This window comes from Anomaloglossus baeobatrachus, chromosome 7, assembly GCF_048569485.1.
Source record: "Anomaloglossus baeobatrachus isolate aAnoBae1 chromosome 7, aAnoBae1.hap1, whole genome shotgun sequence".
NCBI classification, from domain to species: Eukaryota; Metazoa; Chordata; class Amphibia; order Anura; family Aromobatidae; genus Anomaloglossus; species Anomaloglossus baeobatrachus.
This window is the reverse complement of record NC_134359.1, coordinates 235,099,314-235,116,475: the sequence shown is the minus strand read 5'-3', so window position 1 is coordinate 235,116,475 and position 17,162 is coordinate 235,099,314. Positions and strand designations below refer to the sequence as shown.

Genomic DNA, 17,162 nt, shown 5'->3' with positions numbered 1-17,162 from the left:
CAAGTGTGAAAGTACCCTTTAGAGGAATCCCTCTGTTAGCCCGTACTTGCAATCATATACTTTTAAACTGGATTCATCAACTGATGTGTAACATAGTTCCGATTGGGAGGATCCCTTTAAGAGCCAGATAATGTGGTCTGTCTGAATCCCAATGTAGGTAAGGTCCTGTGGTGGCTGGCAGTGCTCAGGGGTATAGGGAAAAAGTCAAGGTGTGACCATCTGTGGAGTTAGGCAGGTGGCCTGAATATCGATATTTGGAGGTTCCTGAATATTTTATAGCCCTCTCAATGCCCAGAAGACATTGTTTCCCAGCTTAATAATAATTGGGGAAGATGTGACCCTTTGCTCCATACAGTAGTGGATTGGTGACATATAACTGAATGCGCTCCCTATTAGGTTTTCTAGGTTGAGTACAACTGTAACAAAAGCTTGGATGAAATCTGCAAATTACACAGGACACTGAGAACCGAGTCTAGCTGAGGTTCAGAAGTTCATGAACAAATCCAAAAGTTCAGCCTTTCTTTTTTGTTTAAAAGGATTGATCGGGAATGTATTGCTAGAGATTGTGCCTGCCATGCGTTGGCGTGCATTATGCAGCACAGTGTTCAATTTTTATGAGGTCTTCTAATTAGACATTTCCCTCTCTTCTTCTGCCTTAAGGCCTGTTTTGTCAGTATAACAGACTTCTAGTTTTCATTTAGTTTAAAAAATATATACCAAAGTATACAAGCACAGTGGAGGTCATAAGGACACTCTAATGCCGGCGTCACACGGTACGATATATCCGGCGATATGTCGTCGGGATCTCGTCGGTAGTGACGCACAGCCGGCATGGTCTGATATATCGTAGCGTGTGACAGCTACATGCTACGGTGAACTAGCAGAAATACCCACTTTCTCGTTCATCGTTGACACGTTGCTCAGTTTAAAAAAAAAATCGACCGTCCGGTTGTTCATTGTTCCTGAGGCAGAACACATCGCTCCGTGTGACATCCCGGGAACGATGAACACAGCTTACCTGCGGCCACCGGCAATGCGGAAGGAAGGAGGTGGGCGGGATGTTACGTCCCGCTCATCTCCGCCCCTCCGCTTCTATTGGGTGGCCGCTGTGTGACATCGCTGTGACACCGAATGTCCCTCCCCCTTCAGGAAGAGGATGTTCGCCGTCCACAGCGACGTCATCCGTGAGGAAAGTACGTGTGACGGGGGTAAACGACTTTGTGCGCCACGGGCAACTAATTGCCCGTGACGCACAAACGACGGGGGCGGGTGCGATCGCTCATGCAATCGCACGATAGATCGTCTCGTGTGAAGCCCGCACTAGCCATGTTGGGCATATGGATCTGTTTGACATGCGCTGTGCACTATTCTGACACTTAAAAAGCACCTATAGCTTATCTGGGGCTGCCCTTTTTAGTTAATAAAAGGATGGAGAGACCCAGATTGGTATCTGTACTTAATATAATCCAATACAAAAACTTTGCAGAAGAGCCCAACTTTTTAGCAAAGCCCAAACTGTAAGGGTGTGCCGTTTCTGCAAGTAGAGTGGGATCACACAATCTTCTGCAGCCCCTCTTGCACTGAAATGGAGAGATTTTGCAAGATCTTATCCAGCACTGCAGCATACTTTCTTAAAGGGAACCTGTCATCAGAAATTTGGCTTGAAACCTAAAAGTTTCCCCCTCTGCAGCTCCTGGGCTGCATTCTAGCAAGGTTCTTGTACTTTTTGTGGCCCCTTTTTAAACCAAATTAAATACTTTATAAACTTGTACCTTTTGCTATGTAAATTTTGTAAATCGTCCATGGGGGCGGGCTCTCTGCTGACCGTTGCTGTTCCTCCAGCAGATTTACGCCGTCCCCCCACGCTCCATTTCATCCATCAGGACACCGCCCACTGCGCCCGAGGTGCCGCCCACACCAGGATCGCTGGTGACGTGTGTCACAAGCACGAGACTATGGGCGGCGCTGTGATTGCATCGCAAGTGCCCGCCCATAATCTCGTGGACGCGCTTTCCCCCACTGCCTCCAGCGTTCTGCGCAAGCACTCGCCGGCCAAATGACCTGACGTCACCACCTTCCCATCTTACCCTGCAGCAGGGCAAGATGGGAAAGAGGTGACATCGGGTCATCTGGCCAGCAAGCGCTTGCGCAGTACGCTGGAGGAAGAGGGGAAAGTGCGGTCACGAGGGTATGGGCGGCACTTGCTGATGACACTCACAGCACCGCCCATAACCTCATGCCTGCGCAAAACGTCACCAGCGGTCATACGTGCAGACAGTGCACAGTCCCGCTACAGTCGCACAGTGCATGCGCGGGACCACGGGCGCCCAGGGGCGGCGGCCTGAGATATGAAATTCAGCGTTGGGGGGGGGGGCGGCGTAAATCTGCTGGAGGAACAGCAACGGTCAGCAGAGAGCCCGCCCCCATGGACGATTTACAAAATTTACAGAGCAAAAGGTACAAGTTTATAAAGTATTTTAATTTGGTTTAAAAGGGGCCACAAAAAGTACAGGAACCTTGCTAGAATGCAGCCCAGGAGCTGCAGAGGGGGAAACTTTTATGTTTAAAGCAAAATTTCTGATGACAGGTTCCCTTTAAACTGTTGCCAAACTGTAAAATCAGAGCAGTTATCGTTCAGTGACAGTCTAAGAAAGTATGCAGCAGCGCTGGATTAATGGAAAAAAGTGAGATCGCTTAGAGTTGTAGGATGCCGTCATGTAGAGCGGGATCCTACATAGCAGTTTGCTAGAAAGTCGGATTTTTCAGGGAACATTAGGAGCTACTTCTGTGAGTTTTTGGTGCCTAATTATATTTAGTAAAATCCTCACCTAGGGGTACACACTGTTGTAGTAAATATAAATGGCAGCTCCAAATTACTAATACAATTTAGGTCCGTTTCACATCTCCGATATTTTGGCGGAAGCCAGATCCGGCGCACACGCAGTACAGGTACATTCATTTGCAGTGGAAGCGCGACACCATGCGGACACATGCGGTTGTGCATGAACTACACAACCGCATGGTGTCGCGCTTCCACTGTAAATGAATGTAACTCTACTACATGTGTGCCGGAGATCTGGCTTCCAGCAAAATACCAGAGATGTGAAATCGGCCTTCTACTACTTTTGAGTCTGTGTTATGGACTTGAGTCTGGTAGTCCGTGCCATCTTGTCTGCCGCCCTAGACAGATGAAGATTTCTGGTCAGAGGCCAGATAGAGTACAAAGTGACATTGTCTTCCCCATTATAGTGAATGTCTTTGTTGGGGGAGATGGAGCTAACCCTGGAGTCCTATGTAAAACATTGTTAGGAATTTATCATTCCCCATACGCCAGTAAAAAAGGTGCATATTATGGTGCACACCATACAGAGGGTGAAATAAGTATTGAAGACGTCACCATTTTTTTGAGTAAATATACCTCTAAAGGTGCTATTGACTGCAGTTTCTCACCATATGTTGGTAACAACCCACCCACACAGGCAAAGAAATCACATGATAGATGTCCATAAATTAAATTAAATTATGCGCAATATTGAGAAATGGCTGAAATTTTTTTAATACTTTGTACAAAAGCCTATGTTGGTGATGACTGCTCCAAGATGCCTCCTGTATGGAGAAACTAGTTGCATACATTGCTCAGGTGTGATTTTAGGCCCATTCTTCCACACAAACACTCTTCAAATCCTGAAGGTTCCGTGTTATCCTTCTGTGAACTCTGAGCTTTAATTCCTTCCTTAAGTTTTCTATTGGGTTCAGGTCAGGTGATCAGATCGGCCATTCTAGCAGCTTTATTTTCTTTTTCTAAAACCAAATTAAAGTTTTCTTGGCTGTGTTTGGGATCATTGTCCACCCTCATTTCATCTTCATTATCCTGGTAGTTGGCAATTAAGAATGTCTGTACATTTGTCTATGATGTTCCACCTCCAAACTTCATTGTTGGTATAGTGTTTTTGGGATGCTATGCAGTGCCTTTTGGCCTCCAAATATGCTGTGTATCATGGCATCCAAAGAGTTCAATTTTGGGCTCATCTGACCAGACTATATTCTGTCAGTAATTCACAAGCTTATCTAAATGTTGTTGAAGAAACTTTATACGTGCTTTAAAGCTTTTTGTTTAGCAATGGAGTCTTGCATGGTGAGTAGAGATGAGCAAACCCGAACTATAAAGTATGGGGTTCATACCAGTCATGGTATGAAAAAAACAAAAAACAAAAAAAAAACCAAACAGTATCAAGTTCGGGCGCTGTACATATGCTGACACCCAATCGAGCTTCGGGGTACTCGGGTATGCTCTGTGCTCGGCCCAGTGCAAGCCGCTTGCAGTCTCTGAATGGCTCTCACAGGGTATAAACACAAACAAAATCCCCACCGTCCCTCTCCCAGAAGTCATCTGTTTATTGCTGGCTGTATGTGGGCAGAGAGCTGATCTTTCCAATCACAGACTTTCATTGGGGTTCAGTTCAACTTCGGGTCCCAAACTGAACTTGTATCTAAAGTCCGACTGACTTCCATGGATTCGTTCATCTTTAGTGGTGAGCGTGCGTACAGGCCATGGGGAATGAGTGCATTACTTATTATTATTTTTTTTTTTTCTTTTTTTAAACAATTGTACCCGCTGATTCCAGGTCTTTCTGTAGCTTTTCACATGTAGCTTTTGGATCGTGGACAACTGTTCTGATAATTTTCACTGTCTGTCAGAAATCATGCGGTAAGCTGGTTTATGGTGACATGATGTTATTTCCACTTCTGAATTATGGTCCCAACAGTGCTCACTGGAACCTTCAATAGTTTGGAAACTCCTCTGTAACTAATGCCATCAGTATGTTTTGCAACAATAAGGTTGTGAAGGTCTTGCGACAGCTCACTGGTTTTACTTATCTTTAGAAGTTTTTTGAGTGGCACCTTGGTAATGAGACGGCTTTTTATCGACCATCAGTTGAACCAGCTGATATTATTTTTCTCTAAGTGGCAGGATGGTTTCTTATTACTGATTTCAGCTGGTGTTACTACTTTTCATGACTGTTTGCAACACTCTTTCTTCATGTGTTCAATACTTATTAACTGTCATTTCTCATTATGACCCATAACCTAATTTATGGACATCCATGGTTTGATTTCTTAACCTGTGTGGATTGGATTCACCCTCAAACTTTGTAGAGAAGTTGCAAATTAAGGCATACAGAAGAGGAAAACATTTTTTTGACCTGTTGGCTTTGCCTTTAGACTGTTTTTTTTAGGTGATCAATTGTTAAGATTCAATAATAATGATTCAGCAACGCTGAGCAGCATTCATTATCCTTTCCCCTTAACCCTTTTCAAGTCTTTATTTTGTGAGTTGTGCTTTCTTTGAGGATGATTGTCCCTTTATTGAATTCACCAGCATTGTTAGGTGAACAGCAGCTTAAAGGGGTTGTCCACTTCTTTTACATAGTTATTGGGTAGGTCATCAATGTCTGATCACCCGGGACCGCCGCTGATCAGCTGTTTTCTGTCCCAGCGGTGGCAGCAGGCAGCCGGAAATACTAATCTCCGGCGCTGCTATGTCTTTTGATAGTGACAGCGGCCAGGTACTGCACATCCACTTCCTATTAACCTGAATTGGAGGCGGATGTGCAGTACCTGGCTGCGGCCACTATCAGAAAACTGAGCAGCGCCGGAGCTGAGCATTTCCAGCTGCCTGCCGCCACCGCCAGGACTGAGAAAAGCTGATCGGTGTGTTGGACCCTGGCCGATCAGACCTTGATGACCTAAGAATAGGCAATCAATGTAAAAGTAGTGGACAACCCCTTTAATTCCAATGTTCACTCTCCATAGATAGAAGTACTCTGTAAGCAGATTTGCACTGCTTAAAAATGAAGCTTTAAAGGGAATCTGTCAGTCCATTCATGGTGCCCAAACCACAAGCAGCAAGAATCAGAGTCCGGCTATGTGATTTCAGCCAGGTATGTGGTTTTTTTTTTTTTTTTTTTTTTTTTTTTTGTTCAAAAAATCCAGTTTTCAGAGAAAACGTAGTCTAAAGATCCGACCAAGGACCATAGGAATTGACGTGATTTAATCCTGCCCCGCCCCCAGATGGTTTCTGCTAGCACCACTCTGTTTGATTGACAGGTCTCACCTGTGTGTGTGTGTGTGTGTGTAGATTGGAAGAGCTCAATCAATAATCTAGAACAGTGCAGGAAGGAGCCACCAGGGGCAGCACCAGACTAGTCTCTTCCCTTCCTGTGATCTCCCATCTCTTCTCTATGGTCTTTCATTGATAGAAACATCACCTCTCAGCTGTGTGACTTTAGGCAAAGGATCAATCAGTCAAGCAGGAAGAGGCCACGGCGCTGAGCAGGGAATAGAGCTGGAATGACAGAGGCTTCAGATCTACAGATAGCTCTTTTAGCCGCATTTGCAGATCTATTCAAACGTTGATTTCTCAGTAATAGAAGAATGGACTGGCCACATAATGATATTTCTGGACTTGTCTTTGAAAGAGCTACATGTGCATATAAGTAGTTTGTGGCGTTAAATTCTGCTGAAAGGTTCCCTTTAAAATACATTGTAGAGTTTTCAAAGTGAATACAGAGGGGTATATAGTTTAGGAGCAGCTACAGAGATTCTCTTATGCTGATCAAGCAAATCTAAACCTTATGTAGACAAACTATTGATTCCAGTGGCCACCATGTAATGCTTCATTAGTCCTGTGGGGGTGCTGCATGGAAATTGAAAACTCATTGCCCGTTTCCTCTACAGATTACAGAGGAACAAATTGTGATCAGTACATTTCTTGATAATCAATGCCATATCGCAGGAGTCTGGCAACCGGTAGCCCCATCAAATAGCTGATCAATGGCCAGATGTAAGCATTGAAAGTAGTTGTACCACTCAGCTCTGTTCAATGTATAGATGCCGAGGACTGCAGATAACCTTCTGTGGGAACCTGTCAGCTCTAAAAGCACCATTCGCCTACAGATATAGTGTCAGTCTGCAGAAAAATAGTGTTGTGTAGCCAGCTTACTGGAGCAGTGACTACAGGGGAAAAAGGTTTTATATTCTTGCAGCCGCTATTATAGTAGTCACCCATTATACAGTGAGCGCACTGTGATCACTCCCCAGTACATTGATTCACAATGTATGTGTGCAGTGTATGTGCAGAGCAGGCTGTCAATCAATGTGCCAGGGAGTGATTACAGCGCACTCACTGTGTACTGCGCACTTAGTATAATGACTCCATATACTTCACTGATGACTGGAAACAAGCGGCTGCAGGGAGAACATAACTCTTTCTTTCTCCCTGTAGCTGCACATCCAGACATGATTTAAACACTGTTAACTTTATAGCTCCGATTCATCAAGACTGGTGTTATTCACATCTGTATTGATGAGGAGGCGTGCTGGCGTCAAATGTTCCTGATTCATTAAGAGGTAGCGTCTACCTTGCCGAACATCTTGGTACAGTCTGAGACTTGAGTAAGATTTTTGCTAAATATAAAGGTAAAGGTGTAAGTGAATTGAGAATAAGCAATTGGGGGTCACCCATGGCCATTTAGGAGACGCATCTTAAAAATACCCTGAGAAAGGTTCCAAGGTTGATTCCATCTGAGTAATCGCATAGCCGCTAGCAGGAGGATAAGAAGTGATTATTTGGTTTTAGGCTCTTTATATAACAGCCTTTCATGAAGCTGAACAATATGGCTGGTAAAAGACTTCTTAGGTAATTCTTGTATCCTGGAGATTGTATTCTAGATGTTCATTATTTATCCCAGAAAAAAAAGAGTTAAAGGGATTATTTGGGCAAAATCAAAGCTTTCCCAGGGGACAAGATGTGCAAAAATTAACAATAATTCTCACCTATCCGCTTCTACCTGGATCCAGTTTAGGCTGCTCCATAGTCATCAAAGTCTGCTGACCTCTGCAGCCAATCACAGGGTGCAGCGGTGTGTTGACTTTTCTGTCCTTGTATAGAGCACGGAGTGGCATGCACTGGATCCTGGTAGGTGAATATTACTGTTTTATTTTTTCCTAGAATGGTAGAGTTGGAATTGGACCTCAAGGGCAATCGGGTCCAACCCCCTGCGAGTGCAGGCTTTCCTAAATCATCCCAGCTATATGGTTATCCAGTTTCCACTTAAAGATTTCTGTGGATGGAGAGCTCACTACCTCCCGTGGTAGCCTGTTCCACTCCCTGACTGCCCTCACTACCTCCCGTGGTAGGCTGTTCCACTCTCTGACTACTCTCACTACCTCCCGTGGTAGGCTGTTCCACTCTGACTGCCCTCACTGTCAGAAAGTATTTACTAATGTCTAATCTGAATCTCCTTCCTTTAAGTTTCATCCCATTGCTTCCTGTACTTCCTTATGCTATTGAGAATAGGGTGGTTCCCTCTGCACTGTGACTACCTTTCTGATATTTGTAGACCGCTATTAAGTCTCCTCTCAGCCCTCTCTTTTTCAAACTAAACATCCCTAGTTCTTTTAGCCGTTCTTCATATGACATGGTTTGCAGACCTTCTACCATCTTGGTGGCTCTTCTTTTTTACACAGCTGGTTTCCTGAGCAAGGTTTTATTTTGCCTGGACAACCCCTTTAACCATAACATTTTTGTATACATGTCAACTTGCCCAGTTATATTATCCAACCTTAGTATTTCTAAAAAAAATTTTTTTTTATATTCCGTAGCAATTTAACATTTTTGAGGGACGTTTATAAGCCAGAACAGAAATAACACTTATCTGAAAAGAGAAATTATTATTTTTTTTTGTTTCTCCACTTATGAGCCACTTCTACTCCTCGCACCTTGCCTTTTGAACTCCTCATCCACTCCGAAAAAGCTGAATGATCAGATTACAGCTTGAAATGTGAGAAAGCGACAGAGAGACAAACTGACTATGCTGCTAGTTTTATTAAATGCCGTATCTCACACCTGTACAGCAATACTGACTTGTCGACCAAATCTTTGTGCCCGCCTCAAAAAGGTGAACACTACCGAAATAGAGGCCAAATACACTACAAAGTGACTTCGTCTGCCTCATTTAAAGTGAATGACACTGTTGAGGGGTTTGCCCTAATCTCGTTTTTTTTTTCGTGTGTGGCCAAAACACCAATGTGAAAACCCCTTGAAGGACATAAGGTATTTTCTATGCTCTACATCTCTGTACATAATACCTTTCCATGAGTGATCTTAGTGTTTCATTCTTTGTAGGGTTACAGAACAATGACTTGAAAAGACAATTTCTGATGGAGCGACTGCTGGACGCCGTAAAGCAGGTACAATGTAACATTATGTAATATAGAATAATCATACTAATATTATAGTATACAATGTCTCCAATTGACCCTTGAGGATTTCCTTCTCTTGGGTTCATTGGCATCAATCTATTTGTTTGATGTCCATCTTTCTCAGTGGTGGTTTGGTAATCTAGCTGTACATGCACTGGACTCAAGTAAACCTCTCATGGTTTTCGGTTTATAAAAAGCAGCCAATCGGCAACAGAATTTCAGGGGGTTGGGCCAGTGAGGACACAGGGGGCGTGTCTGAGACTACATCAGGCTTCCTATAGGCACTGTAGATAGAATGTAGTCACAGAACAGAGATCTGTCCTACTGGCCCTCAGCTAAAAAGTTGCCAAGGAGGAAGCTTTGCGAAAAACAGCTACCATAGCAGGACGACATCAATGATCAGTATTGCTAGTGATGGGCAGACCCAGACTGTAAAAGTCTGGATCTGCGTAGTTTCAAACGTACCAGAGTGTAGGGCCTGGAATTTTGGGGAAATACAAAAAAATAAAGGAAAAATAATAATAAAGCAAGTGACACTATACTTACCAAGGCTCCAGTGCGGCTGTAACTGTTCCCTCGGCCTCTTAATTATTCTTCCGATGCTGCTCGTTAGGCTCATGCATAATCACTGATTTCCTGGACCATTGGCGTCTGTGATTGGTTGCAGTCAGACGCTCCCCCACACTGAGTGACAGCGTGTCTGACGTTTCCAATCACAGGGCCTCTCTGCGGGTTGTACAGTAAAAATTAAAAAAAATAAAAAATTGGTGTAGGGTCTCCCCAATATTATGATACCCAGCACAGAAAAAGCCCACGGTTACAGGCTGCAGCCCCCAGCTGTGCGCTTATATTAGCTGTATATCAAACGAAGAGGAGCGGTATGAGGCTTTTTTTTAATTAGGTAAATAAAGAAAAGAAAAAAAAAGTGTGTGACACCTCCCCCTTCCCATTTTTGATACCCAGCCATGATAAAGCACGACAGCTGGGAGCTGGTATTCTCAGGATGGGGAGACTTTTCGTTATTGGGAGCCCACAGCCTAAAAATAGCAGCCGCCTGGGATTGTCGCATCCATTAGATACGACAATCCCAGCACCTTACCTGGCTCTTGCCGATTTGCCCTGGTGCAGTAGCAATCAGGGTAATAAGGGGTTAATCTTAGCCCACAGCTGCCACTAAGCTCTAGATTAGTAATGGGAGGCATCTGAGACCCCCCATCACTAATCTCTAAGTGAAAAGAAATAAAGACAAACACTGAAAAAATCCTTTATTTGGAATAAAAGACAATAAAAACGCCCTATTTCACCACTGTATTAACCCTCAAAACACACCTGCAGGTCCTACGATGATTCAGGTTTGCTACATCTGAAATTTCAGCGTGCGATCATGGAACATGTCCGCACACTGTAACTGCAGGCAGAGAATGAGCCGTAATCAGCGGTGACGTCACTCGGCTAATTTGCTCAGTGACCCATTACCTGTGGTCACTGAGTTTAATGATGTACCCTGAGGTCAGGTTACCTGCGATCACAGATAGAAAACCGTGGGAACTTCCCAGCTGTGACCATAACTAACCTAAGGGACATCACCGTTGATCATGGTTTAGTCTCTTCCTGCAGTTACAGCATGTGCACATGATCCATGATCATGCGCAGTAATTTCAGATGTAGCAGAGCTGAATCATCGTGGGACCTCGTGTGGATTACGTCGGACCTGCAGGGGTGTTTGGGGGGTTAATAAAGAAAGTGGTGAAAGAGGGTCTTTTTGTATTTTATTTCAAATAAAGGATTTCTTTTGGTGTTTTGTGTTTATTTCTTTTCAGTTACAGATTAGAAATGGGGGAGGGTGGCTCTCATAGAATAATTCCATAACTAATCTAGGGCTTAGTGATAGCTGTGGGAAGCTATTAACTCTGTATTTCCCCGATTGCCACTTGGCGGCTGCAGGCTGCTATTTTTAGGCTAAGGGTCTCCCAATAAATATGGGTCTCCCCAACCTGATTACACCAGCCTCCAGCTGTTGGGCTTTTATCATGGTCGGTATCAAAATTGAGGAGGGGGGAACTGCACGCTGTTTTTGTTTGTTTTTTTTTTTTAATATTTTTTTTCGAATAATTGAAGAAAAAACAAAGTTGCATGCGGTTCCTCTTAATTTCTTAATTTGATACACAACCAAGATTATCACCTGGCTGGGGGCTACAGCATGTAGCCGTAGGCTTTATCTGTGCTGGGTATCAAATTATGGGGGGCCTACGCCAATTTATTTATTTATATTTATACCATGATAGACGCACGTAGAGTCTGTGATTGGAAGCAGTAAGCTGAGACGCTGTCACTCAGGGTGGAGGCGCATGTGACTGCAACTAATAACAGACACCGGTGGGTGGGGACAGCAGTGCATATGCATGAAGGCTAATGTGTGGCCCTGGAAGTGAATGAGTAGCCACGGGAGTAGTTACAGCCAACCCGGAGTCTCGGTTAGTATAATGTTTTATAATAATGGTTTTTGAGCTCTGGCGTGAACAGTCACTTTAATTCTACATTCAGTATATTTTATGTGTGTATGCTTTAGCTAAATCTCAGTTGTTTTTTTTTGTTGTTTTTTTTGTTCAGAAACTCAACTAATACTTTTACTGTGTGATAGAAAAATCTTGTGCACATTATTTTTTTTTTTTTTTTGTCAGCATACCAGTAATTTTTTTTTTTTTTCTTTCTTACAGTGCCAAATTCGATTTGGGGGACGTAAGGAGATCGCCTCAGATTCTGATAGCCGGTATGTCTCTTGTTTTGTTTTTTTTCCTTCCTTTTAGGTCTTGCAACTTTTTACATCTGTAACTACGCAGGCATGGCAATACATTATACCGGTCAGTGATGGCCTGACAGTAGCCTCATAGACCATGCTTCTTTCATGGTCTAACAGGCTTGCTGTAGATGGCAGACCTTGGGTAATGGAAATGATTGGTTTCCTGTGATCACGTCTCGTGGATCCTGATTGTGCGCTCCCTCTTCCAGCCTCCAAAATGCTGCAATAACTATTGATAGTGGCATTTAGGGGTTTTGGCTATGTGCGCACTAGAAAAGTGATTTTTCTCAAGAAAATTTCTTGAGAAACTTCTGGGAGTTGAAGAATACCGCACCTGCGGTAAAAAAACACACCAAAACTGCGGGATAAACGCATGCGGTTTTGCTGCGGTTTTTCCACAGGTTGGTCCATGCAGTTTTTTATGCTGTAAGTGCAATAAATAATATAGATAATAGATAATCGATAGACAATGGATAGAGGGAAAGATAGAGAGCGAGATAATAGATGAGAAAGACCTATATAATGTCCCACCCCCCTGCATATTCTAAGCTGGCACCCTTTAGTGACATTCATGTGGCACTAAAGGGTGCTTAGCCTTGTATTTAGCCAAAAAATAAATAAATAATTTAAAAAAAACACGTGAGGTCCCCCCTATCTTTTGTAGCCAGCTAGGGTAAAGCAGACGGATGCAGCCTTCAGACCACAGCTGGCAGCTTCACCTTGGCTGGTAATCCAAAACAGAGGGCACCCGACACTTATTTTATATTAAATAAATAATTTAAAACAAAAAACGTGGGGTCCCCCCCCCCAAATTGGATCACCAGCCAAGGTAAAGCAGACAGCTGTGCTCTGGTATTCTCAGACTAGGGAGGTCCACCGTTATTGGACACTCCCCAACCTAAAAATAGCAGGCCACAGCCGCCCCAGAAGTGGCGCATCCATTAGACGTGCCAATCCTGGCTCTTTGCCCCAACTCATCCCGTTGCCTTGGTGCGGTGGCAAACTGGGTAATATATGGGGTTGATGCCAGATTTGTAATGTCACCTGGCATCAAGCCCTGGGGTTATTGGTGTCACGTGTCTATCAGATACCTGACATCACCAACCCAGTCAGTAATTAAAAAAAAATTGACAACAAAAAAAGTTTTATTTGAAAAAACACTCCCCAAAACATTCCCTCTTTCACCAATTTATTGAAAAGAACAATCAAATCCGGGTCCAGAGTAATCCAATAAGGGGGTCCCATGACGATCCATACCATAGTCACTGTCCCAGTCAATGAAGGACAGAACATTCCCCATTGGCTGGGAGAGCAATGCAGTGACCTGAGCTAACATCAATAGGTCAGCCCAGGTCACTGCAGGGCATGACGAGTGCTGCTGTCAAGAGGGTAGATGAGACCATTACCTGCTGTGATGATCTCCTGCTCTCCTAATGTCAGCGCCGTCACTGTCTTCTATACCCACCGCGTTCTCAGCGGTATCGCGAGAGCCCGTGACGTCACCGCTAGTGACAGTCTCGGGCCGCCCGCAAGACGGGCATAGAAGGCAGCGATAGCGGTGACGTCAGGAGTGCAGGAGATCGTCAAAGCAGGTAATGACCTCATCTAACCTCTTGACAGCAGCGCTAGTCATCCCCGCGGCTGCCAGCACTGCAGGGTGAGAAGCTGCTGATACTGCAGGGCGGGCAGACACTGACACACTGCAATGCAGGCAGCCGCGGGACTGGAACGGGACACAGACTGCACGGGCACCCGATGGAGGTCACACGGGAGTGCTTCCGTGCGGCGTCCAGGGAGTGTGATGGGTGTGTGTTTACTCTCTTCTCCGCTTCCTCTTCCTGTCATAATGACATCATCTCCCTGCAAACCGCAGGCAGTGATGAACATTACCGCAGGTGAATCGCGGCTATACAGAGGGTATACCGCACATCATTTGCTGCCTGCGGTATACCCGAGGTATTTTGCGATTTACATTACAGTGAATGGAGTGAAATACTGCAGGTACCTGCGGAAAAGAGGTGACATGCACATTTTCTCAAGAAATTCTGCAGAAAGAATTTTCTTGAGAAAAAAACAGTGTGCGCACAGCTATTTTTTTTTCCCATAGGTTTTGCTGAGGAATGTCTGCAGAAAGATTACAAACATTTCTCAAGAAATTTCTGCAGCAAAACCGCAGGTAAAAATGCAGTGTGCGCACATGGCCTTAAACAGCCAAGGGTGATGAGGGGGGATCATCCCTTGCTGTGACAGTTGGAGCTCCGCTGTAACTTGGGCAGAGATCCTGGCAGCAATTTTGTGAGCATAGCCACTGGGCCAGTGCAGTTTTTTTTACATACATTTACATAATTTTACGGGAATTCCTTCCCGAACATGACGTAATTGTAAGCCAAATGTTGTGAAGGGTTTAAAGGGGTTGTCCTGTTAACTATGTACATTTTAATCAACTGATCTTGGAATAAGTAAGTTCCATAATTGGTTGTATTTTAAAAAAAAAAAGCTGTTCCTGTGCTGAGATAATCTTGTATAAATGTGCCTCTACTATGTACTATATAATGGCCATGTCTGACGCTGCAGAGTTGCTGCAGTTTATGGTCGGCACAAACCACAGCTCCTGTCTAGCTAGGAAAGCATAAGTCACGTTTATTTATATAAGTGAATATACAGCATGGGTTTGCAGCTGCTGCTCTGAGGTGAGACATTTCCCTGCCTGTTTTATCACAGGAGCGAATGTTGTTTCTGTGTCACCAGCCTTTTGAGCTCATCATAAGTCAATCACGTACAAGCTCAGCAGCTGCCAGAGCTCCTACGGTATTGATTTGATTTATGATGAGCTCACAGAGCAGGAGATATGGCATAAATACCCCCTGCTGTGATAAAATAGGCAGGGAAATATGTCACCTCAGCACTCAGCAGCAGCTGCAAGCCACTGGTAAACATTCATCTAAACTGACTTAAGTGACTTTTGCATCCTCCACTGCCCAGGAGATATGGTATGATCAGACCATGTCCCTGTACGGTCAGACACAGCCATTACACAGAACATAGCAGGGACACACAGGAAGCACAGGAACGTTCTTTTTAAACACATCCATATGTGGAGCTGCTTATTAGTATTTCAACAGCTGTGAATTAAAATGTACTTTGTTCATAGGAAAACCCCTTTAAATACTTATGTTAATTCCTAGCCCCTGTGACGGGTAATAATAAGGGATGAGGATTTGTTCTTGATTATGGAAAGTTATGGATGCCTGATAACTCTGTCACTATCCTCCTTGTCAGGAGATGTTGTATAAAAACATACTCTTTTGGCAAGAGGAATAGTGACCCCAGTTGTCCCTGTATTCTTACATTTCCATAAGGAATAGCAGAACTTTGAATTCTAAGATGCCTCATTGTTATTTCAAGTTATTACAAGTAGTAACTAAATCGGACGTCTCGGCGTTGGTTCCATTCATCTGTTTACATTTCAGTGTTTTCTGATGATTGCCCTTGTTTAAAATTACATGCGTTTTTTAATGTAAAGTCAAATTAACAGGGCTGCACAGTCTTTCACCAGAAATATAAGACTGTAGTGGTCCTCCTTCAGATTTTCTTGGGTGCAGAGTAGGGCTGATCGAATCCGCCAAAAACCTGATCCCTGCCTGATTGAACAAACAATCTGGATCCACTCCTGATTCCGGTGCCCATATAAGTCTATGGGAACCAGAATCCGGAGATTAAAAACGTTTGTGTAGGGGAAAGGGGGGTAGGAGCACGCGCGGTGTACTCACCCGAGGCTGTGTCATGGTGGCACACTCCTTCCGGGTCACGCTTTTCCCTTCCGGAGTCGACAATTCAATATTCATTGTTTTGCCCGCCCACAGGCACGTGTAATTGGTTGCAGCTAGACGCTCCCCCATCCTGAGTGTCAGCGTGTCAGCTGACTGCAGCCAATCACAGGTGGGAGGACGGCCAGTGGGTGGGGAAAGCAGTGCAAGTGTCTGCGGGTCAGTATGGTGAACGTGCATGTCTTTCAGAAACACATGCACGTTCCTGTCAGAAGTGTGTCGGTGATGAGCTGTCAGACTCGTACAAGTCTGACATGACCTCAGCTGGCATGGCCTGCCGCGCTCTGAGCATGAGTGTGCATGTACCTAGAAACACATGCATGCTCCTGTCAGAAGTGTGGGCGGCTGTGTCAGGGATGCGGCTTTTTTTTTAATTATTATTAATGTTATTTAAATAAATAATTAAAAAAAGCCCCGACGTGCGGTCCCCCCTAATTTTTATACCCAGCCATGATAAAGCCGGCTGGGGGCTGGTATTCTCAGCCCGCAGCCGCCCGGTATTGCCGCATCTATTAGATGTGACAATCCCAGTGCAATACCGGCTCTTCTCGATTGCCCTGGAGTGGTGGCAATTAGGGTAATAAGGGGTTAATAGCAGCGCACAGCTGCTACTAAGCCCTAGGTTAGTGATGACAAAGGCGTCTATGAGATACCTGCATCACACTGACCTATAAATGACAGTAAATAAACACAGACAGAGAAAAATCCTTTATTTAGAATAAAGTACAAAACACACACCCTCCTTCACCACTTTATTAACCCCCAACACCCTGCAGGTCCGGCGTAATCCACACTAGGTCCCACGCAGCTTCAGCTCTACTACATAGCCAGCGGCCATAGAGCACGACCGCTGGCTGTGCAGACAATGACTGAGCCGCGATTACTGCACGGCAAGCAGATACTGTCACAGGTGGGGGGCGCGTCTGCCTACAACCAATCACAGACGAGAGGACGGCCGGTGGGCGGGGAAAACACTGAAAGCTGTGTGTATAGATGCACAGTACAGGAAGTGACCCGGAAGCAGTGTGCCGCCATGACACAAAGTCTCGGTAAGTATGAAATGCTGTTTTTTTTTCTGGTTGTCATTATTTTCCCCAGTGCCGAATCCGGATATTGCACCCGGAATTCCAGATCTGGCACACGGAAATCTTTGAAACCGCGCGGATCCGGATTTTTACAATTCGGATCCACTCATCCCTAGTGCTGAGTTTATAATATGTTTTAGAAAGAATGATCCGAATAGAGAAGCATGACTGCTCTGGCTTTCTGTG

The 17,162-nt window shown here is 44.5% G+C and overlaps 1 protein-coding gene across 3 annotated transcripts in view; it reads left to right on the top strand.

The window, feature by feature from the left end:
- Positions 1-17,162, top strand: part of SNX29 (sorting nexin 29) — a 584,130-nt gene that overhangs the window by 17,873 nt on the left and 549,095 nt on the right. For 2 of the 3 annotated variants that reach the window (XM_075317953.1, XM_075317955.1), the window contains exons 2-3: positions 9,188-9,252; positions 11,982-12,034. In XM_075317953.1, coding sequence (XP_075174068.1) covers positions 9,188-9,252; positions 11,982-12,034 — 118 coding nt within the window. The remainder of the gene's footprint in view (positions 1-9,187; positions 9,253-11,981; positions 12,035-17,162) is intronic. The other variant, XM_075317954.1, reaches the window with a different exon arrangement.